The sequence below is a fragment of the Microchirus variegatus genome (genome assembly GCF_963457635.1).
Source record: "Microchirus variegatus genome assembly, chromosome: 22".
Classification (NCBI taxonomy): Eukaryota; Metazoa; Chordata; class Actinopteri; order Pleuronectiformes; family Soleidae; genus Microchirus; species Microchirus variegatus.
Window position 1 is genome coordinate 1993141 of NC_139823.1, and position 25467 is coordinate 2018607.

At 40.6% G+C, this 25467-nt stretch overlaps 1 protein-coding gene across 1 annotated transcript in view; it reads left to right on the forward strand.

Annotated features, from left to right (window-relative positions):
- Nucleotides 1-1524: 1524 nt before the first annotated feature.
- klf7b (Kruppel like factor 7b) overlaps nt 1525-25467 on the forward strand; it is a gene marked incomplete at both ends in the record, with an annotated part of 64142 nt that continues 40199 nt past the window's right edge. Inside the window, one exon of the mRNA XM_083908369.1 lies at nt 1525-1626. Coding sequence (XP_083764495.1) covers nt 1525-1626 — 102 coding nt within the window. The remainder of the gene's footprint in view (nt 1627-25467) is intronic.

Genomic DNA, 25467 nt, shown 5'->3' on the forward strand with positions numbered 1-25467 from the left:
TGATTTGCAGTCTGCAAATTTTTTAATGCAAATATTTTGGCTGTACTGTTGTTGTTGGTGAGTTCAGTTTGTTATATGAACATTATTCCCCAGTCTTTTATGGCCAGTTGATTTAGATTTATTACATAATGCACCTTTAATAGTTGTTTTTTTGTTTTGTTTTGTTTTTCAATGCATGCATTGAATACATTTAGGCCATTTTTTTTGGTTGGTTTACCTATTCAGTATGATTCAAGTGATACAGAAAAAGCAATGAACATAATCAGAAACACTTTATTTTGCACAATTCTGTCATAATTTACATTGTGGATTGCCAACTTTAAAAAGTGGGTTTCCATTTAAAAAAGTTAGGAGGAAAACAGATCTAAACAGTGCACTTGTCGTACATTTACTTAGGTGTACTGCAGTAAAAGTAAACCCTTCCACTATTAGTATTCATTTCAGTCTGTGCTACTCTGTCAGTGACATTTGGTGAGGGTGAGTCTGGAAGATGTTTATTTAACACGTGTCACTAAAACATTTATGTGGAAAAGAGGGATAAACTCTCCTAAACTGAACAGGTGGGCGGATCGAGCTCTTCTCTTCTCGGCTCTGCTCTCATCACCACATGGAAACCACATGGAGGAGTCTCTGCGGTGAAGCTGTCACATGTCAGGAAAAAAACAAAAACAAATGAACCCAGCAGCTCAACTCCTCTCCAACATCAACTGCTTGTGATGTTTGACTGATTCTTTCTGATGATAGTTTATGTCCCTTTTTGTCGTTTCCTGGCAGCAGCCATGGCAGCAGCCATAGAAGCAGCGGCAGCAGCAGCTCTCTGTGTCTGTCCTCTCTGCCTGTGCATCTTGTACTGAGTGAAGAAGGAATGCTGCTGCTTTTATATAGGCCTCTAAAAATAACTCACCCCTCTCTGCCATCTGTGGGCCGGACCGACAGCCTCCTGCAGCCAATAGCACGCCTATGTCCCTGAACGCTCCACCCACTTTCTCAGTCTCAACGCCTCCCTAATTGGATCCCAGTGACATCATCAACCCTATTTACCTTATTAGGTCACGCACGAAATTGACTGACAGGTAGCTCCTCCCCTTCTCCCCTCCCCTCTCGCGCCGGTCGCCTGGATTGCAGCGGGGTCCAGTCTGCTGCTGCTGGAGGAGCAAACCTGGCAACCTGGCAGCCCGTACGGAGACCGATTGGCAATCTGGCAATGCGGAAATAGACCTGGCAGCCCAGAGCGCGGAGTGAGGAGAGCAGCGTGACAGTGAGGAGCAGAGAGGAGCAGAGAGGAGAGGGAAGAGCACTGACAAAACAAAAATAATCAACTCTTTCCTTCCTGAACGCTCCTTTTTTTTCTCCCCCTTTTAAATTAAAGTGCTCAGGTGCGCTCCTCTGCACCAGCTGGGCTTTTCCCAGCTTTTGTTTTTTTTTTAAATATTAGACAAGTCTGAGAAGAAGGAAGAACAAGTGCGTGTTTATCGGTTGGATTCTGGACTTGTTTACTGACTTTTTCCTTTTCCTGCATCGACCATGGATGTGTTGGCGAATTACAGTATTTTCCAGGAACTCCAACTCGTCCATGACACTGGTTATTTCTCCGCGATGCCTTCCCTGGAGGAGAACTGGCAGCAGGTCAGCGATGATGCGTTTTCTCTTGTTTTGCGAGGGGGGAACTAGACAGGGTTGTAGAAACTGTGATGAGATGACATGTGTGAGCTGGGTGATGTTTCCTCATGTCGGATTTGTTTTGTTTTTGGGTGTGTTTTTGTTTTGCATGAGTGGAGGCTCCGCGTAACAGCCCCGTGCAGATGCGTTTTTTCTTTTTTTCCTCTCTCTCGCTCACATGGAGCACGGCGAGGTCCGCTGACAGGAGAAAAGACACAAACACACACACACACACACACACACACACACACACACACACAGGGAGAGAGAGAGTGAGGGAGGGGTGAGGAGAGGAGGATACAGACACAGCATTTCGCTCTAATGGCACTAATGGACTAAACGCATTTTAAATGCGTAAAAACCATTTTCACCATCTTTACATGTACACATTTGCCTCTTAGTGCTGCAAATAAAAGCTTCTTAAAATGTGTTTAAAACCTTTTTTATTATTATTATGAATCTAAAACCTTACTGTGAATCCTCGTGAAAAAACCCAGGACCATTTCCCCAATGACCATGAGACAATCAATCAACCTCTTAACGCTTATAGGGACATTTTTAAAACGCTGCTTTATTATAGTTTTTTCTTGAAAGATGACTTTCAACGGAAATCAATACGGGGCTCCACATTCTGTGCTTATTTAACCCTGGTGTTAAAACTGAAAGTTAAACAGGATAAAATGGTGAAGATTTGAATGAATAAAGTAGGATTTATGTTATCAGTTTAATTTTACTGGCGGTGATTTGTGATTTTCAGTCTGAGCTGATGATGTATAATGTGAGTATTTGGATCCTGGCTCGTGATGGTGTCTGTAATGTGGCTGTTCTGATCAATATAAGCCTCACACACACACACACACACACACACACACACACACACACACACACTCAAAGGTCCGTGCAGCTATTCTTCTGAGGACATTGCATTGACTTTCGACATCCTAAAAAAAAGCCATATCTCTATAACATTATCCATAACCCGTTCACATCTAACCTTAACCGCATCACAATTCTAATCTTAAACTGAACCAGTTCCTCAGAGATGAGGTTCTGCCTCCTTAGGACCAGGTTGTGGTCTCACACACATGTACAGCCACATGGAAGATGGACACATGCTTAATAGAAAGTGACATGTTCTTAAATAATATATCTATATCTGCCACTGTTTGTTTGCGGATAATCCTGCTGAATTATACATCATCACCAACCATAGAACATTCAGTACCCTCCATGAGACCCCAGACTCTTTCATAAGCTTTATCTCACAATTACAAACTAAAATTGTGTTTGTATGTAAATTTGTGAGATCACAATGATTATTTTCTGTGGATTATTATTAATGCAACAGTTTTTTGATGTTTGTTTCCTAGCAGAATTTAGAATGAATTGATTAAAAACAATTTGTCTCCAGTTTTGTGCTTTTAACTCGACTAATGGAGGCTGTTCATAGGGAGCCATCTTCAGACTCTGTGTGACTGTGAGTGTGTGTTGCAGACAGAGTGGGTTCACTTTTACATGCTATTAAAAAGTCTTCTGTTCCCTGCATGGAATCAAATCTACTCAGACGACATTGGGCCAGTCCATTGTGTGTTCACAGAGAGGGGTTATATTGTGTGTATGTTTATTCTGGAGGTCTTGAATGAGACCCAGACTGCATTTCTACCTCCCTGACTGCCTTAGTGACACACATCTACACTGCTGTGTCCCATTTTTAATTCACACAGAACAGTTCCATCCCATGTAACTTTTTTTTTTCTGTAGTTATCATATTGCATATTAATTGGGAGGTTTCATAAAGTTGTAGATTTTTAGTGTGTGTCTCCTTTTCCACAGTGTGTGAGAGGCTGGAAAAGATGTTAAAGCTGATGTGTGGACAGGAATGTGGAGCTGAGGGGGGGAACAGCAGCTCCACACTTTTACTCACAGGGAGTTGTTTTTCATTAAACATGAGGACACTGTAAGTTCTCATATGGGATTGAGCGGTGATGGCATTGTAACAAAAGACACAAGTGAATAATTGCACCTGTTTTATGTGAGTTGCTATAAAGACACATGGGCAGTCTGAGAGAGACAGTTTTTGTGGATTTGCTCCCCATCACTTGTCACCCTGGCAACGACTAGAAGCAATTAATAGTAATTGGAAATAACTGAAGACTTTTTTTGGCCTGGGTGCGATTACATTTTAACACATTTTAATTGGTTACTACCAGGAACCAGATGAAAATACATGTGGTTCATTGCTGAAAATCCAGTACATAGACTAGTCCAAGACATTTTTTTTGCCAAATTTGGCACAGCTACATACATGTTTCATTTCACCAACATAAAGTATTCATCAGTATTGTTTATTTTATTTATTTTATTTATTTATTTTATTTTAAAGGTGCCATATGTAAGAATGTGGCCAAAAACGGTTACTACATTGAAATTCAAAATACAGAGGTCTTTTAGGTTTGGTTTTCTGACGTAACTGGCAACCCGTGATTGCTCGGCAGCTGAGACTCTACTGACTGCAATGATTGGTAGACGGCGGTAGGTGGCGCCACATGCCAAAACATGATTTGCAGTCTGCAAAATATTTCTTTTGATACAACTTCTTGTTTGCACTGTTGTTGTTGGTGAGTTCAGTTTGTTATATGAACATTATTCCTGAGTCTCTGTGACATATTAGGAGGATTTTATGGCCAGTTGATTTAGATTTATTACATAATGCACCTTTAAACATCAGCAGTTAGGTGAAGGGGTGTGCGTTGGTGGCTAATTGTGGCTAACATACATATGGCTACTATTTAAGTAATGCTAGTTTTGTTAGTGTCTCTTTGATTAGATTAGATCTGAGATTAAAGTAATATATTTGCTCATTAGGCGACTGGTTAGACAGCAAACAAGCAACATTGTCTCAATATTCTTGTAAACTATTTTGTAGATGCATCCCATCACATTATCCCAGCTATGTTATTTCAGGTTGATAAAGGGTTATATAGGTCCTCTTTCAAAGGCAGGTGTAAATAATCAAATGAAGTGCACGCTGGTTCACTGTCACACTCTCCTGACTGACAATACATGGACGGAACTGAGCCATGGTTCAGATTATCAGCAACACCTGTGCCTTTTTCCCCCAAAATGTGTCAAAATGTCTGCAGCGATAAAGGCCTTACTGTGAATGGAAGTGGCCAGAGATGCAAGAAGGTGTGTTATTAAATGTATGCGCACTTGTGAGGACAGTCGCAGGGAGGAGAGAGAGAGAAACACTCACTCACACTGAGACCATGTGGGCACAGTCATATTTTTCTCACTCTTGTGTCTTCTGTCTCCCTCCATTCCCCTCATTCACTCATCACTCTCTCCCCCCCTCACACACACACACACACACACACACACACACACACACACACACACACACACACACACACACACACACACATACAGGCTGGCATGCACTAATGGAAAGCTATGGTCTGGCAGGACTCATCTCGCCACTTTCGACAGTAATTGGCTGTTTGCTGTCAGACTGACAGAGAAAAACACACACACACACAAACACATATATTTTCCTTTCTGTCCTGACATCGTGCCCCTGGTCTTTGGTCTTTCCTGGTACAGGCTTCTTTTTTTTATCAATTTCTTTACATCATGGCTTAACATGTGCAACCTTCCCCTTCCACCCTCTCTCCTCCCTTCCTCCCTTCCTTCCTTCTCTCTCTCACCTGTCTATATCATTTTAGCCTCGTTGCCTCTGACAGTATGAGCCCATGTTGTGCATATAATTGCTGCATTCTCACAGGCTTAGGGTGATTTGAAAGGCTTTATATGGGTGTAAGTGTGTCTGGAGTGGAGTCCACCCAGGAAGGCTATGTTATCCCTTTATTTCATACTGTAGTCATGGAAAAAGTAATGGAAAAACATTTCTATGTAAATTGTTTTTGGTTAAAAACCCTTTGAAAAGAGAAGGATGATTAAGGCGAACATTTAAGTAGAGAATAAACTGGCAAACTGTTTTCCTCACCTCTTAATTTACATGCTCTGTGTGTCTGTAGTTGTTTTCCAGCTGATGGATTCCTTTGCTGTGGTGTTGTTACAGCTCTGTGGTAGTAGAGCAGCCAGCTCTGCAACCTATACAGCCCTGCGTTTTTCTCAAGAGGGCATTTTGTCAGTGTTATATCTGCTGCAGTCCTTGATTGCAACAGTGAAGCATCAACCATTCCATCTATTTCTGTCCAATCCTTCGTGTTTCCAACAAAAGACGAACAATCGCTGCCATTTTTCCACAGAAAAAAATCATCCAGTTAACTGCTGTTGAATGCTCAAGTCTGTCTCCTGCCTGGAGAAGCAGAGCTCACTCTGTGTATACACATCTCAAAAAGCTCTGACATTTCAAATCTCTCTGTTCTCCCGTATTTAAAAAGATCTGCCAATATCACATCGACAGTTCATGCTGAGAGCAAGTACCACACCTGAGAGTTAATAATTATATATCAGGCATGTTTTTATGCACCTGAAAATGTAATTAATCGATTAATCACTTATATGAATATAATACATAATATATATATATTATATAAACATAAGTACAATTTTGTAATTATCAAAAAGCTTTTAAGGCTCTTTGTTAGCCTGGTGAGCAGCTCCTCTGTAATGGATGGGTGAATGGAAAAAATATCAAAAAATTCTACATGTGTTTTTCTATCACTTTTTTCTTTTTTTGTATTACATTCTTTTTAAAAACAATGCAAGATGGTGATCATAAAATAACCTTTGGATACACGAATAACCCACTGAATAGAGCATTTAAAAAAGTGGGTTTTCAACTTTTTTCTCTCTCTTATTGTGTTCTCTCTCTCTCTCTCTCTCTCTCTCTCTCTCTCTCTCTCTCTCTCTCTCTCTCTCTCACACACTCCCCCCTCCCCACCGCGTGACACTGGCCCAGGGAAGTTTGACAAGATAATAAATTGCTATGCATGCTGCAGTTTTTTATGTTTCACAGCCCAGTAACTCTGCACGGCAGTGGTGTGGCAGTGAGGGAACAAGTAAAAGAAAGAATGAGAGCGAACGAAAACAGAAAAAAAAAACAGAAGATCTAACAAATGAGCGAAGATGAACACATGTGTAAGTCAGTCAGGAAAGGGAAGACCTTCCCCCCTCATCCTTTCTTACTCCATCCTCCTTTTGTCTGTCTTTCCATTCATCCTGTTTCACTAACAGACATGCACGCGCACACACACATGCTACACAGTTATGTAATTGTCTGCGGAGCACAGCTGCTTCCTCATAGTCATAGCAGATGAAAAAATAGGAAGAGAACGGAGGAAACAAAGGAATGGAGAGATAAGGAGGAGACAGACAGAAGAATATAGTTGCAGTGAGAGAGAGAGAGAGAGAGAGAGAGAGCAACATAAAACTGAATTCATTCTCTTTTTTCCTCCAGTTGTATGTCAGCATTACAACACATTTGTGTTTATACTTCAGTTAAAGCGGACCTAGACCGGAAGTTCCAATTAACGCTGTTTTAAAGTGTGTATCTGCGTCATTACCTTGTTTAAGAAGCCCTGAAGGTTCTAAACAAACAGTTCAGCCACTGCTGAGAACGCTGTGTTTTATTGTAATCTCAGGCTCAGCGAGATCTCTGAAAAAACCTGGTCCGGTTACGTAAACACCGGTTCTCCTGAACAGCAGATCGTCCTGCTCCTGGCACTAGTCCGGGCACATCTGGTTGCGTACATTGAACCAGAAGAAGAATAACGTCCGTTGTGGAGGTGTTTCACGAGCGACAGTGTCTTCTGACTCTGGGTCTGACTCCGGGTCAAAGTCATAAAAGGGACTGCGGCAGGGAATATGTCACTTCCGGGTACTGGCCAATCACAAGACTCTGTCTTCTGGGTGAGAGAGTTGAGTCTGAAATATTGCTGCTGGGATCGGCTCGTTTACAGCAACTAGGAGGTTTTTGACCATAAAAACAAGTTAATGTATGTAAGTAGACCTCCATAACTAATATATATGTGCAACAGGACCACTCTATGTGAGTTTTAATTTAAATGCATCTAAGATAAACTAAATGCCAATCTTGACTCTTGGACTGTGTGAATGTGTGACCGGCACTTTTCCCCACAATGAAATCTCTTCACAGTTATTGTCTAAATAACCTACTATGGATTAACAAGTCCTTGGAATGACATTTAGGAAGCTAACTGGGTTTATACCTCACAGCTGCTTGTAATTTCTGTCAGAACTGAAGCCCTTAAGCTCAGGTCGATCAGCAGAACTGTGGTGGGTCTTTAGACGTAAGTCTACTCTGTGATTGACCGGTGACCAGTCCACGGGGAGCCACTGTTTGTCCACTGCATGTAGTGACTGACTGCAGGCCCCTGTGACCCAGAACACAATATCATCTGGAAAACAGGATGAATTGAAAGTCTAAAATTAGCATTTTTGTTGATGTGATTAGGAGGGGATTTGCATTTCCCATTGTCTAATGTCCAGTGACAACAATAAATGGAAGAATAATTGTTGTTTAAAATCCTGAAACATTGCTGCTTCACTTTTTAAAGTGTGGAAACTGGTGCCAGCCCTTCAGTGTAAGCCATTCTAATCACTGTATTCATCCTTTTTTTTTTTTTTTTCTTTTTTATCATGGACTCAAACATACAGTTATTGTCTTTGACCCATAATTTGAAATCACTCGAGTCAGACGCAGACACACACACAGACGTGCCCGAGAACCCATAATTCAGTAAGTGAATAAGGCAGTCAGTCTACGGCGACAGAGATTAGATAAGAAAGTGAGCAGTCAGGCTAACATGGCAGGAAAGCAGAACAAATGAACTGCACTTGTGATGGAGAGAGCTTATACTGTGAAAGCCATAGGCCTGATCTTTCAAGATGAGTGCTTTTCTATGGAGGGCAACGCTCCAGCGCTATTCACCATGAAGCACGATTACTACAGTTTACGAGGAGGATTACCCATTCATCTCTTCATGCTTCACGTACACTGGGAAAATCAACTACATTGTAGGAATCATATGGTACATTATGTGTTCCATATATTGTATATAATTACATTATTCTAAGCAACAAACTGACATGTAAGGATATTAGTTTAAGGGTCTTGATTAATAATCTCTGTGTGGATGTGTGAACTCACAACGACTCCAGAGATGCCTAATATTCTTCTCAGTTAATAACGTAGTGCATCCTAAGAGAGTCACAGTTGGATTTGAAAATATATTTAGATAATTCTGCTGCTAATTGTTTTTCCATGTACTGAGGAAGAACGCCAGGTATTTTTTTTTTCCAAGAGGCTGAGTGTTGGCTTTATTTTTGTAGTATCAGCCCTGAGATGGAAAACCTGACGGTCATCTGCACTTAACATTAAGCTAGACGAGCTTAAAAAAAAAAACCTGGAAAACACAAGTCAGAGAGCTATTTTCACTCTGCCTGTATTAACATGTGTACCACACACCTATGGGAATTGTTGTTGTTTTTGTTTACAGTAGCTGATCCTGCTTAAAGTGCATCTATTTTAATTTCTGGGGCATTTTGGTGATAAAAAAAATGTATAAACATATTCATGAATAATGGAAAAGAAGCATTTGTTTCAGTCATAATGAACTGAATACTTTTGGATGCTTAATTCTTCTGGACACTTGTGAACAACATTGTGGAACTTTCAGATTTAGCCCAAAGCAGTTTGGTGTTACTAATACAAGGTTGGCAGCATGATGATTTCTGTTTTTTTTTGCATATCACTTGCATGACTAACATTCAAATATTTACCTGTTTGCTTTCAGAAAAGAGCAGAAGCAATTTCTTTTCTGTCAAGTTCAAATACTGTATTTCAACTCGAGCTAATGATGCAAGGATGAGAGATTTTGTCATTCACGTCATCCAAAATCTATTTGAATTTAGACAGCATATACCGTATGCTAACTTAGTTAGCATAACAGTGCTAACTTAAGAAGGCATTACGATCTGTAAAGTCCAATATACTGCAGAATAAACTGTTGTTAAAGCCCAACACCAGAATATAGCAGAGGACTGACCAAATTAATGAAAGCACTAAATCATAGTATAATTAAGGATTACAGGATACACAATTTATTCTACTGGCCACTAGGGGTGGGCCAAAACGTCGCCTTGGTAACATATCATCGTCCTTCCTCGTGCAATAGAAGATATTTTAATTCACAAATAAAGAAAGCTATGTTAAGAGATGCACAATCCACTTTCAATACATAGACTTTATGCACTATGTTTTGAATAATTAGAGAAATCCTGCACTTTTTACATTTCACAGACGTTCTGTTTTCTTCAGTTAGACAGATATGGTGATGTATCACTGTATGATTGTCTTGCAAGATATCGATTGACATGGTATCGTTGTTTCGTGATATTATTGCTATCATGGACCACGTATTGCGTATTATATCGTATAGTGAGGAGCCCTGTCATTTCCACCCCTGCTGGCCACACACACACACACACACACACACACACACACACACACACACACACACACACACACAGGTGGGTTGTATAGTGTTTGTGTCTCTACATCCTGCTGAGCCAGTGTTTGCAGACCGATTGGCTCAGTGATAAAGCCCTGTGACCTGGCGTCCGTCCAACACTCCCATTCTTGCCCAGCATTCTGTCTGTCTGTCTGTCTGTCTGTCTGTCTGTCTGTCTGTCTGTCTGTCTGTCTGTCTGTCTCTGTCTCCTCCTCCCTCCAACAGTCTCCTCCTAACATCCTTCTGTTCATGCTTATTCTGAATTTGCACATTTAAAAACAGATTTTCTTTTTTTTTTAAATGCCCAACGACAACCAACCAACCACTGGGTTGTATTTCACTTTTTTTGCTTATGGTCTGAGGTTAAGTTGATGTTTCAGCAAAGAGTGGGTGCAATAAACGCTGATGGAAACATATTTTTCCAAGTAAACAAAGACATTGTGGGGCATCGCTTCCTCTTTCCTTTCTTTTTCTTTTTCTTTATTATAGAAAAAAACAAAGAAAGGGTGGCACTGACTCTGTGTTTTCTCCCTTTTCTTTTTTATATTGTTTTACAGGAGGAAGCATGAAAACAAAAAAATACCAACAATGAAATGCCTGCAGTTTTTTTGTTGTTGTTGTTTTTTTTATTATTTTACATATCTTTGTCTTGTTATGACAACAGTAAGTTTTGCAAAGTGAAATCACAGTGATTCAAACTTTATTCCTCAAAGTCGTTCAACAGCTGAGCCTCTTCCTGCCTCTTTAGTTTTGCTGCTGCTCCGCTGAAATACACTCACACGCACCATTGTGTGTGTTTTGCTAATGACATCATTCATAGTGTGCAAGAGGATGTTGACAGTGGCAAAGGAAGTGTTCGTGCGTGCGTGCGTGCGTGCATGCGTGCATGCTTGTGTGTGCTCTCGCTAGCCAAGGCCTATAGTTGGCAGTACAACATTCAGGATCTAACTCACAAGTGCAGCAGCTTTCACAAAGATCCGTAGTGGACTATTGTATGCAACTATACATATATTTTATAGAAGTAGCATATCTCTTAGCAAAATCTAAAAGGTTATCCCTCTCTCCTCAGGTTAGCTCAATAGCTTCCAATCACTGTAGCTCTGTTCATGGTTTGTTTTTTGCACTTTTGTAGTGGAGGAAACTGCAGTAGTGTGTAATACACAAATCTTTCAACTTTAGATATCAGGAGCACTGTATACTGTTCATTTATTTAAAAAAAAAAAAAATTCTGGGTTTTTTTATCATGCAAGGAAGGTGGAGAATGGTAGACAATTAACTGAAGCAGTTAAAATGACAACTTTCACGAGCACTGGCATATTTAGTCACATCAGTACTCATAAATGGGAAACCTTTTTCCAATCCAGGGCTGCTTCAAATTTTATAGCATCCTTCAAGGGCCGTACTAAATTATTGAACACACACACCGTATATCACACTAACCTCTCTAACACTATGGCTGCTCTCTACTTCTGTAGAATTTTGTCCCAAACAGAGATAACAAATGTCAGCGCTCGTCTCCTCAGCATGGGGACGGAGAATCCTCGGGACGTTCTGGTACAGTTTGAAGAAGTCAAGCAGAGGAGAGGAGGCTCCTCCCTACTGAAATAAGATGATGTTGTATTCTAGTGTCTTTTTTAATTAAATCAACTCCTGCTGCAGAGCCACAATGTTTCAGGGCATTTGAGCATGAACACTGTCTGTGTGTATAGGTGCACACGATGTCTGTGCTCAGGCAGAACAAGAGACAGAGTTGCGCTGATGACAGAGTGCGTCAGGCGCGCTCGTGTACGCACTTATGTATGCATGATTGGTGTGTGTGTGTGTGTGTGTGTGTGTGTGTGTGTGCAGCCTAGGACACAGTAAATGGGTCAGATGCAGTGGAGGAAGATGACCTTGGGAATTTGTCCTGTTTTTCCTCACAAGTCGGAGAGACGGGGAAACAAGAGGGAGGGAGAGAGAGAGGTGGGGAGACAGAGAATGGAGATTCAACACATTCAGCCACATTCATCACCACAACATCTAAAACACCAATTGAGTGTTAACACATTTACCTCAACTGGAGCCAAGGAAAACGTATGAAATGAAACCAGAGCAAAAGTACAGTACGTGTTTCGGGGCGATGACATAGACCTCACATATTCACTTCTCCTCTTTCTGATATCAGCACAACAATATGTGTTTGAAATATTAGCCCTTTTCTCCCCCACTCGTACCTTCAGTGTCTGGCTCTACTCACAATTAAGTAAAATCAAACTTTGCGTTGTTTTAGAGTTGCTGATCCGCGATCTCAACTTCAGTGGCCTGTGCTGATGTCATCTCTTCTTTCATCTTCCCTCTGCTTCTTATTGGCTCGATCCACCTGATTTGATCACAGAATATCACACACACACACATATGTAAAGCAGCTGCAGGGTCAGCAAAGGTAAATGTCACTAACTGAATACACATTATGTCATTACCACCAGTGACTTTCTAACTACGGAGTGAAAAATGAAAATGTCCAAAAAAAATCTCACCCATTTTTATTTCAACAACACAACGTCTTCACATTTTCATAATTGATGTTAGAGTTTTGGCTTCTCCAACATTTGTCATAATTGCGTTTTTACACAAGTGTTTTCTAAATCAGGCCATTTGTGCTGCTTTGTACGGACAAAATAGTTGTGATGTCTGGCCCAGCAGTGCCATGTCTGCTAAACTGGAATATGTGGGTCGTCAGCTATTTTAATCCACAATGTCGCCTGGAATACCTTAGGGAATAGACGAGTGCTGCAGCGTGTGCGTTTGTGTTTTTTCGTGTCTGTATGTAGGGAGGTGTACATGTGCTCAGGGAAAAAAAGAAAAGAAAAGAAAACCAAAGACAAAAAGACTGTGTATGTAAAGAATGAAAGAAAAAGTGTGTCACAATAATGCAATTGCAGGTTTTTGCAGCTTAATATTTCATGTTTTCCGCCTCACGAGCAGACATTAGTCTTAATAATAACATTGTGACTGTATGTTGTTTTTATCACTTTATGACTACACAAATAACATATATGGGCTGTTGAGATTGTAAATGTTTGCATTCTTGAATATAGTTTATATGTTTCATTGGCACACAATATTACTTCATGAATTAAACAGTCATCAGATTAGTTAATAATATAAACAATAACACATACCTCCATGCATATTTCATGTCATATAGGCTTCCATTCAATCAGAGTTCTATTGCAACCAGTGGAAGCGCCCCCTGGTGGCAAATCTGGGCAGTGTGTGTGTGTGGACTTGTATTTGTTGCCTCTTCATGATCTTTCCTGACATAAACACCGACCTTGTCAGGACCAGTAGTCTGGAACTGGTTAGGTTTAAATTATGGAGAGGTCATAAGGTTATCGGCACTAACAGGTTATGGTTAAGGTTCGGGATAACATGTTGTTAAGGCTGTCCAACTGAATGGAAGTCAGTGCAGTGTCCTGAGAGGAATAGTTGTGTGTGTGTGTGTGTGTGTGTGTGTGTGTGTGTGTGTGTGTGTGTGTGTGTGTGTGTGTGTGTGTGTGTGTGTGTGTGTGTGTGTGTGTGTGTGTGTGTGTGTGTGTGTGTGTGTGTGGAGGAGGGGAAAGATCTGAATTATTTAAGGGTGAACTGCAGGACAAAGCAGAGTGGAGGAAGAGAGGGTGTTTCTCTTTTAGCCGCAAGACAACTTTTTATTGCAGGGGAGGCTTCATTGGGCCAAACACACATTACACACACACACACACATGCAGAGGGAGGCATCTATGAGTCATGTGTCCACCTGTTTTGCTTTCCAGCAAAACGAAAACCTCTGGAGGTAAAGGAGAGCGCGAGGGAGCGAAAGAGAGAGACCCTGGTGTAAAGAAAAGGTGTGATGACAGGAGACACTTCCCTGGAGAGTCTCTCTCTCTCTCTTTCTCCCTCGCACACACACAAACACACACACTCACGCGTAATCTTGTACAACCATCCTTTTGGGCGACTGTCCTCTGCCTACAATAAATCCCTGCAGTAATAACAGCACACATTTGCACACTTTTATCAAAAATAATTAAGTTTCCTTAAGAGAAAGATTTTTTTGACAAACCAGCAGCAGCTGAAATTATGCTTTAGGTTATTTTCCACTTTAGGAGATAAAAACGTTCCCAGACATATTCACTGTTTATTTGCATTTTTGTTAATTTAACAAAACGCAGTGTTAGATAAGAGGAAGGTGCATAACAACTTCAGGCTTTTCCACTTTAAAAGTGGCAGGAGGTTTGAATGGATCGTTTCAGTGAAGATGTGAATCATGTGCTTTTGCCTTCACACTCACTAAGATTTTGAAGCAAATGAAAACCTGCAAGATGTTTCGTGAGACACATTCGTTTTCAAGCAAAATAATGACGGACAAATTCTATTAATTCTATTTGAACATATTGAACTATTAGCGTTAAAGGAGCATTATGTAATAAATCTAAAGCAACTGGCCGTAAAATCCTCCTAATATGTCACAGAGACTCAGGAATAATGTTCAAATAACAAACTGAACTCACTAACAACAACAGTACAGCCAAAATATTTGCATTAAAAAAATATATTTTGCAGACTGCAAATTATGTTTATGTTTTGAAATCATGTTTTGGCATGTGGCGCCACCTACCGCCGTCTACCAATCATTGCAGTCAGTAGAGTCTCAGCTGCCGAGCAACCACGGGTTGCCAGTTATGTCAGAAAACGAAACCTGAAAGACCTCGGTATTTTGAATTTGAATGTAGTAACCATTTTTGGCCACATTCTTACATATGGCACCTTTAAACTTGCTCGTATGAGCAGGAATCCTGATTAGGAAAGAAACATTTTCCTTGTCACTGCATTAGGGACACACTGACAGGCAGGTCGTGTGTGATGGAAATCTGCATTCATTTGTGTATTCTAGGTCAAGATTTGTGCAAAAAGGTATGGTTCAGTGTGTCTGACATTGCAGTCATGTGACTGACATGTATTAAATTATTCAGTGTGATAAAGATGTTGGTTTTTTTGGAGCCTGGTGGTGTTTTTATTACGTGTATGTTGTTTCTGAAAAGTGCAGTTAATGCTTTGGTGAAGTTTGGGGAACCTAAACAATGATTACACACACACACACACACGCACTTAATTTCCGAAATGGTTTTACATTGTATTGATGATTACATGTTACTGTGCAAGACATAATAACTCTATTAATCATTCTGATATGAGTTGGCTCTCTTTGATAAATTCTCATTACAGATAATGAAGTGAATGAATTTAAACGAGAGGAACATAAAGGAAGGGATCAGCTGCAGTCAGGTCTTAATGGATTGACCCTTTCTCTTGCTCTCGCTCTCTCTTTCTCTGTGAGTGTGTGTGTGTGTGAGTGTGATGGGGTGGAAGAGGGGTGATGTGAGGGATGAGGTCATTGTGTGGTGTGAGCATGCGTGACTGTGTGTGTGAAACAAAGGCCGATGAGACTGTGTGTGTATAAGTGATGACTTCACTTGTGCATTTACTTATGATGAATGTTGTACCTCCAACTGTGCATGTGTGTGCGTGTGTGTGTAGGTCGGTGATGTTTTGCGGTGATATTTCTCTACGGCAGAGTGAGCACGAGGACATAACTTTCATTCTCGTCGTGTCCTGCACATTTCACACTCTTTGTCCGTCCAATACAGATATTAAGGACACGTCGAGTAAAACAGAATCACAGCTCAAGCCCTTGTTATTAACGCCTAGTCACTGACACCTGACCCTGCAGCCAACAAAGACACCAACTGTATGAATCAGAGGATAGAGAGGGAAGGTGTCAACATAGGGAACAAAGACGAGTTGGTTTTAGGTTATGTTTTCGTGTGCATTGTGTAATACGAACACGGCTTAAAGCTTCATTAAACAGGAAACACATTTCCTGTCGCTGGTGGTTTGGTCAGTCATAAAAATGCTGTTTTAGCAGGACACGTTTTTTTGTCTTCTTCTTCTCAAAGCCAATGTTGTGTTGCGTCATAGAAAGCATTGTTGTGTGAAAAAATACAATAGACACATGGTGAAACACTGTGCTCTCCACTGGTTTGAATGACACGGTTTCTTTGTGCTGTAAACTGAGAAGTTATTCTTCCATGAAACCTCCTTCCCAGTGGCCAAGAGGATAACTAAGTGAAAGAGAGACTTAGGGAGCATCGATATGAACTCACGTGGTAAAAGTTTATTTTAAAAACATCTTCCAAAATGATTTTTTTTCCCCTGAAAAGCTTCATGGACATACAGATTGTATGCACATACAGTCAGTATTTAAAGGTACCATATGTAAGAAAGTGGCCAAAAACGGTTACTACATTCAAATTCAAAATTTTTAGGTTTCTTTTTCTGATGTAACTGGCAACCCGTGGTTGCTCGGCAGCTGAGACTCTACTGACTGCAATGATTGGTAGGCGGCGGTAGGTGGCGCCACATGCCAAAACATGATTTCAAAACATAAACATGATTTGCAGTCTGCAAAATATATTTTTTTAATGCAAATATTTTGTCTGTACTGTTGTTGGTGAGTTCAGTTTGTTATATGAACATTATTCCTGAGTCTATGTGACATATTAGGAGGATTTTATGGCCAGTTGCTTTAGTTTTATTACACGATGCACCTTTAAGCATCTGGCCCAGCATGTTTCTGCCTGGTGACGCTGTGTAATGATGCTCTGAGTCAGGACACATGTATGTTCACATTTTCATCAGTGGAAATAGAGAGTGTGCACAGAGCAGTCGAGTGGGTCACAATGAAGATATTGCATTGTGTTCACTCCCTCCACTTGGTTCGAGTGTTGATTTAAAGCTCCTCTCCCCGCTTCTCTTTGGTCTGTAAACAACTCCGCCAAACAACAGCATCGGCCGGTCAACAGTGTTGTTGACTTGCTGATATACATCAGCGGATCCAGTGCAAACAGCTCTGCTTTTAAAAATGAGTTTCTCTGGCTGGAGATAGAGGTTCTGCACAGAACCATATTGATTTATTCTTTCCCCGGGAACACAATCTTTATATTTGTGCAAACTGCAGTGATGGAGTGAAACTCCCACAAAGATGAGAGCAGCAGTTTACACAGATCAATGAACGTGGATAGTGCAGGAGTCTGCAGGGGAAATGATGCATGCACAGGTGCAATCAGCATGCTAAACTCTTTCTACCTGCCTCTGAACTGTTTCACCTGCTCTTCTTTTGCATCACATTAATCAGGCCATTAGTAAGTAACTCTATTAGAGTTAAAGGCCTAACATGGACAACATCCTGATCCAGTCAGGGCCATGTGGTGTGGAGAGAAACTGTACTTTACCCCGTGAAAGATACTATTTCCATGTGTGTGTCAGCTTTAAGTTATGACAGAGAAAACACACATAATACTGAGAGAGAGTTGTTGATATGAACTCACGCAGGGTAAAGGTGACGACCCACAGCTTCACTGTTATTGCTGCCTGAGTAGAGCATCGAACTCTATCATTTTCTTTGTGTGAGTGTGTGTTTGTGTACTTTTCTGGCATAAATGCTGACCTTGTCAGGACCAGTAGTTCTTATAGAGATGGAAGCCAGGTCCTATAAATAAGCAGAAGCCCATTTCTTTGGTTAGGTTGTCCAATTGACTCGAAGTCAACGCAGTGTCCTAAGAAGAATAGCTTTGCAAACGTGTCTTTTGTTCTGCCGTCCTTTCTCCTCTCATCTCTCATCACATCTTTGTTTCAGTGTTATTCACGAGGATGACTGCCTTTCCTCAGACCTCTTGTTCCTCAGACCATAGACGATTAGCTTGGCACTTAGGACACACACACACACATACACATTATTGTACTTGCTGCACACTGAGGACCAAACTGATACCAAATTGAGGACCTCTGTAAAAAAAAAAAAGAGTATAAAATGTTTAACTTAAGGAAGTGATTTCAATGAAAACAAAGCAAAAATGTCCTCCCTTCGTAAAAATTACCTCACTATGTTGGTCAAAAACCTCACTGGTCCTCAGTATGCCACAAGTACAAGAACATACACACACACACACAGGCGCACAATCCAGCTTCTTAAAACAAGCTGTTAACCCCGTTTATAAGTGTGACCTTTGGATCAGCTTAGTGAAAGTGTTATCCCTGCCGGACGTTTCAATGGTAATCTCTATATATCCTGATTAGATTACTCGTAAACACACACACACACACACACACACGTACACTGTATGTACGTTAGAGGACTGAAGTGACAACTGTTTAAATTGTCTGTGTTTCTGGGCCACTCATATTGCTGGATGTGATGTTTTCTGTTCAAACATCTTGTACTTGTTTTCTTTCAAAGGACGTTTTCTTTCATGTTTGCTCAGTGACAGTAAAGAGCGACTGCAACAACAACACGAGGTCTTTGATTCTTTGGTGCCACCAGTCATAAAAAAAAGTGCATCCATGCCTTTCTATATCTGTGTTCAACGTTATTTTTAGAACCATTTTTTTCTTTAGCTTGTCAACCAAATTGTCACATACTGAACACACTTTTTTTTTTTTTTACCTTTGAAAGTCTCTCAGAAGTTGGACTGAATCTCTGAAATTATTCTTTGCAAGTTTACAAGGCCACAGCGGGCTTGGTAATAAACAAGTTAAAGGAGGTAGGACTGGACCTGTCACAAATTTCTTTCTTTGCCACATTTCATTTTGGGTCAATCAAATAATGTGCAAACACAGTCATGACTGAGTGTGTGCGCAGACTGTCGTAACTCAGTAGAGATGGAGGTTAAAATAATTGATCTTGTGAAAAGTTAGACTCATAAATTTAATTTGGGTCGGGTGCATGTGTGTGATTAAATTAATCTTTTAGTGAAAAAGTCCTTGAGACCCGTACCCTTATGAGTGCCACCTGTACTATATATATTATTCAAAATCACAATACAAACCATAATAGACTAGAAACTGGCCTAAATGTCTGCTGGGAGATGATTACGCTCCTATAATATACAGATTATTTCATTTATTTGATTATTTACAGATGTTAGCTGTTGGCTTTTGCAGTATACAGACATCCAGACACTTCCACAACTCAAAAGCGTTTATTGCTTAAATCGTCCCAATGGCAAACTCTAAACTGCTAACCGTATGGTCAACAGATGTTATTGTTTTTTTTTAAATGTATTAATCTGTGGTCTTAATTGAATTTAACTGACTCCATCTGTTCTCTATAAAAATCACGAAATACTGGTGATTGTGCATTGACCTGTTTGAATCCAGTGACTCCTGTGAGCAGTAAAGAGACTGATGTTTGTACACATTCAAATCATTTACTGACACACACACACATACACACACACACACACACATTAGAGGTATTTAATGAAGGTATTTCTCACAATGCAAGCTGTCTGCAATATGCCAAGAATTAATCAGGGGGCAAAAGTCATCATGTGTGCTGTAGCACAGAGTCTGTCCTCACACACACACACACACACACACACACACACACACACACACACACACACACACACACCACAGTACGGACATATATCTCCACCATCATCATGCAGAACATCATTTAACAGCTTGCGGTGTCTGTTCGTGTTCAGATGGATGTGCGGGTGATAAAAATCAGGCTTGTTGTTCGGCAGTCATTTAAACAAAATGATCGTCACCAACAATAACCTCATTTAACAGGAGTGAGAAATTGGCGATGAGTAACAGTTCACTAAATAACTGCTGGGTGAGCTAATGAGCTCGCCGCCTGTGCGGATATGAAAATAAGAATTTGGAGCTGCGACTGGAAAATAAGGGCTAATGATATGTTTCTGCTTTATTTACTTATTGGGTGATTTATATGCAAGTCACTGACTACAAATTGAAGGCCCATTATGTGACTGTATGCCGCTGCATTGGGAATCTATATAGGAATATTTGCTGTCGGCTCAAACCAAGAGAACCAAAAACAGGGGGGGGGTTGTAATTTCTGAATTGTTATCCTAACCATGAACATTAACAAACAAAGGTTAAAAGATAATATAATGGATGAGTGTTAAACATGGGGTTGGATCCCTAATTGTAGTTTTTTCTGTATTGGTAAGTTAAATCAATCTATGTTAAAAATACAGTATATGAAGGGAAGAGAGTAAATCCCAATGGGAGAGCAAGATTATGTTGCTCTGGACCAAGAGAATATAACCAAACATGAACGTATCCAACCCCGCCTTTTGATTCTGGTGGATGGTGACTCAAAACTTTACCAAATCATGGCTATAAATGTCAAAATGTTATACTGTTTTCTTCACTTTATACTACTTTTTTTTTTTTTTATAACAGAGTGAGTAAAGTACCAAAATAAGCTACCATCGTGTGCCAAATTCAAGGTAGCGGCACTGATATCAATTCATATAAGAATGGTACCCAACCCTAACACAGGGTTGATTTATACGTGTGTGCAAACTGCAGCATATGGAGATTTATTCGTCACTTCACACCTCAGACTGTCACAGTCAGGAGAATGACAGCTGCTTTGGTCCCCAGCGGACAAAACACCATAACATGCAGAATGTTTTTTTTTTTTTTTGAATTTTTAGCAGACAGAAGTCACCATAACTTTCCTTAGCTGTGCAAAACTGCACACTCTGCATTCCCACAGCAAGAAGACGGAGTCAAAGAGAAGCAAATGAGTGTGAACTCCAAACCTTTTTAATAGGCAAAAGACATTAATCAATACCTTATTAACAGGCCATATCTACCTCAGAGTCCTCAGTAGACAGCGCTCTACTGAGTTTTTAACTCTTTAACCAAGAGTTTTCCTATGTTCAAAATGTTCCTGTGACTTTATTTATAACCAGTTCATGATGACCAAGGCTACGTAAACATAACACGAATCTGAGATAATATGATTTAGTTCATTTCCAACTCATTTGTGTAGGGGTGTCTCGATTCTCAAAATTCTTCATTCGGTTAGATTTTCAATGTTAAGGTCACGATTCGATTCTCTATCTCTTTTTTTCTCTCTATCTTTTGGCGCAGATGGGTCGGCCATTTTCAGACGTGTCTCATTTAGTCTAGGATCATTGGTTTTATGTCATGAGAACTCGTTTAATTCCCATTTCGATTGTCTACACGGTGTCATGACTGATATAATGCCCGTCGTTTGTTTGCAATGCACCACAGGCCTTATTGTCAAATTTAAATAATTTATGACCAATATGAATGTGACAATAACCATTAAATGCTTAAATCCAGGGTTTTACGCTGCCAAATAAGGTCACGTCTGATGCTCCAAACATGCGTATACATAGCGCTAGTTATTACTTTAGCTTAGAATTTTGAGGAAGTTTCACTCTAAATCAGGGGTTCTCAAAGTTTTGATACCTGAGGGCCAATTTAGGAACCCAACATTGGACTGAGGGCCAGTTTAGCGTTAAGTAATAGATGCATTAATATGATATAATTTAAGCATTAATATAATAACGCTTAATAATTTACTGCAATTACCCAGTATTTTGGCCATTGTTCTTACCTTCTAATTACAGGTTAATACCAAGTTACACATTTCTGTTACCATATATTTACTGGGTAAATAGAAATTGGGGGCTGTAGCTACCTGCTTATTACCAGCTTGTAACCCAATAATACACTAAAATTCACATTACAGAAACCAAATTGTTTACATCTATTGGTCTGTATCCAGTAATGTCCATTAAACATTTAACAAGCTTAGTACCTCCTGGATTAAAACTATCAACTGTAATTCATTGCGGGCCGCTAGAAATGTTTCTGTGGGCCGCCATTGGCCCCCGGGCCGCACTTTGAGAACCAATTCTCTAAATGAAGACGGACGAGTTGCTTCTGTTCTGTTTCCGTGGTTATGTCTATGTCCTTTTGATGTCCTATGCTTTGCTACACGTGCATAGCATAGCTTACACAGCGTGCTAGGAAATATTTTGCGTCGTTGTTTGCATTGTCGACAAGAATGCAAAATATGTCCACACCGCTGATTTCAGAGAAGCAGGAGGGGTCCAAATTTGGTCGATGTGTGGCCCCAAATCAGCAGTTGTCATGGTTACTATTAGTTTGCAGCAGCTTCAGTTTAGCAGGAGGAAGTTACGTGTACTTGTGCTACATTGGCTACATACAGAAAACTTTGGAAATCCTCGATTCCACCTTTGCTTTTGAAGGTGGAGATCGATCAATATTCCATTTACAATCAAGATTTGGAATTCTTTGTAAACTATATTTTTTTAAGTAGTGCTTTGTAGTGTTCTGCTATTGTAGAAAGCAGAGGTTCTATTAGCAGAGAAAAGACTCTGCTTCCATCCCACTTGGTACCAATGCCATTGGGTTTGAGTGTTGGGTTTTGTTAGATGTCGCCTGGTTCTGTCCTCTGACAGCATCTGCAGGCCTCAGGTGGCAAAGTCTCACGCTTTTCTGTTTTTTTGATATCAATACAACATGAAAAAAATGTCAGTGAACTTGGTCACGCGATGCAGGCAGCCCTCCAGGACCCTGCACGGGGAGATGTGATGGTAAAGGCCATGATCAACACAGCTTGACTGACCTAAAGCAGACTTTTACTTCTTCTCTCTCTCTCTCCCCCCTCTCTCTCACTCCCTCTCCCTCTCTCTCTCGCTCTCTCACGCACACACAAAAAGTAATATCAGCATTTTCCAAAGCAGGACTCAAAGCAATGCTCACTGCTGACAGCAGCTGATACTTAAGTAAAACGCACCCCACTCTACAAAGCACACCAATAAAAGTAATCAAATGTAAATGTACATACTTATCATGACTGCACCAGCTGCCACATACATACTGCAGTATCTCTCTTTCATACTCCTAAATAAAGCCACACACCCCAAGTGGATTAGAATGACACATAATATTTATGTGTGTGTGTGTAGACGTGTGTGTATAGGTGTGTGTGTGTGTGTGTGTGTGTTCCTCTGTCACAAGCTACCCCGGGGACACATTTATAACTAAGAATCGGTCAGTTAGTGAAGGTTACTTGAAGGGGAGTCATGGTTTGGGTTTGGTGAAATCTCCAGGAAATTAATGACTCTCTGTAACTTTTGCTTAGGTAACTCTCTTTCTCTCTCTCTCCCTGTGTGTGTGTGTGTGTGAGTACGTGCTGTGTGTGGCTGGTGGGTAGGAATGCAGTCTCATATCTCAACATTAACATAATGTTCTACGTCAGCGGGTTGACTGGGTTCAGTGCAGTGTTCTTCGCTAAGCCTGCTGGAAACAGAGCAGTATCTCTTATTATTCTGTTATCAACAATAATTTAGTTTGCACATCGATTTATGCCTCTACCTTTATTTTATGTACGTGCATTAAAGCGGACATCGCCGCTCTGCTCGCTGTCTTCTTTGACGTTTTGTCAGAGGTGCATTTGTGAATGACTCAGTAATGCAACTTTTAGGAATTCAAAATGTCATACCCTTCCTTGATAGTAGGACAAACAATTGTCATTGTCATTAGCTGTTTACAGACATGAACTTTGAGTAATGTCTAAAGCCTTTTGTCCCGACGCTTCTGGATCTTTGCTGTTCACATTATGACAAATGCAGCAGGATGTTATCTGAGGCAAGGGGGTTGGGCCGAGCTTGAGCATGCAGGAAGCACCCATTCATTCACGGTGGATGCTCCTCCCGAGGTTTCTCTGGTTGCGTTCTGATGTGAGCTCACTCACATCAGGAGATTATACTCGGGAGCTGACAGGAGAAACTGGGAAGAATCTCTGGAAAGACTTCTGCTGACATTTGCGTTTGCACGTATACTGTGGATCCTCTGGAGGATCTTCAGAGGGGCTGTGAATGGTTCAGTGTGGAGTTGTGTGCTGTGTAGACTTCACTCGGTGTCTGCCGGCTGAGACACTCTTTTGCATGCAAATACACATGGAAATGCACTAGTGATTTACATGGAAATTACAATTTCCCCCATTCCCTCATTCGCTTATTGTAAAATTGGGATTCCGTGCAGGTTTTGTTGGGATGCAGAATTCTTTGAGGACCATTTTTTTCGCCTGATCTTTCCTATCTTTATCTTATCGGTTTGTATGTGCATGATATGATTGAAATGTGTGCCATTTAGGGTTTAGTAAACAAGAACTTAAAGATGATCTATCATAATCATAGCTAACAGGTTTTTTATATGTATGTTTTTATCTGTGCCAAGTGTCCAGGTCCTGACAAATTAAAAATGCCTGTCCTCCATTTTGCCCTGTGCCAATATTCATCTTCAAGATATGTCCCAAAACAATAATGTCACATCTGTTGGCAAGAGGTGGAACAGCACCAACTCAACCGGACCAAAGTGGAGACAGAGGGCAGATTTCAGACCAGGTCCCGGAGTGTCTTGGCCTCTGACAGAAGGGGGGGGGCAGACAAATGAGACAGTATCAATATTGAAACAGGTTAATGGGCTAATGAATGTGGAGAGTTCTGCCTAATGTTCCCAACAGAGCTCCTAGCAAAACCATTAAAGCACTTTTATATGACTAGACAGGCACAATGCAGTAACTCGATTTATGGGGTACTTTCATGGTCAATTAGGAAGGGAGAGTAAGGCCCAATAGGGGAGGTTATTGTGTTCGGACGTGCGTGTGTGCGTGCGCGTGGCATGAGCTTATTAGCTTCAGACAGGGTTACGCCCGTTTTTGTCGATATTGTCCTGACCCGCAGTGCTTTGTGTCACTGTGATCAGCACGTAAGTCAGACTGCAACAGCTCCACAGTAAATGCGCTGTCAATCAAACCTCATCAGATCTGTCCTATGAGAAGTGGCTGAAAGTGACTAATATCATCTCAAATAGTCACCCGGGAATCCTCCACACCTCAGTATTTCTGACTGAATAATAAAGTTTGACATTACCTTTATGAAAGCAGAAGCTCCCTATGGAACGATCTTATCTCTCGTCTTTATTACTTTTTACACAGCTGACTGCAGGTGTGGCTAAATGTCCTTTTGTTTCGAAAAATGTTAAAATGACTCTGCCCTGAGGGATCCTATATGAAATGACAAAGATCAGAGCTGAAGAGAATAATTATTGACATAAAAGTTAATATCTGGCTAATGCTGTTGACATGAATTAAACTTAAGCTGTGTTTGAGGATGCAATCACACATCAATAGAGTTTACAGCATGGGCTATTCAACCAAAATTTCCAGAGGGCCAGCTTTTCGGAAGGCTGTCCAGCCAGTGGGCCGGTCAACCCCTGTACTTCTATTTTGTGTTGCATGTACAGTAAACGGATACAAATAGATACAAAATGTTCCAAATTATTTAGCACTCATTTATTGAAATAGCTGCTAGTTTAGTGCTAAAAAGGTAAGTAACAAAACCAC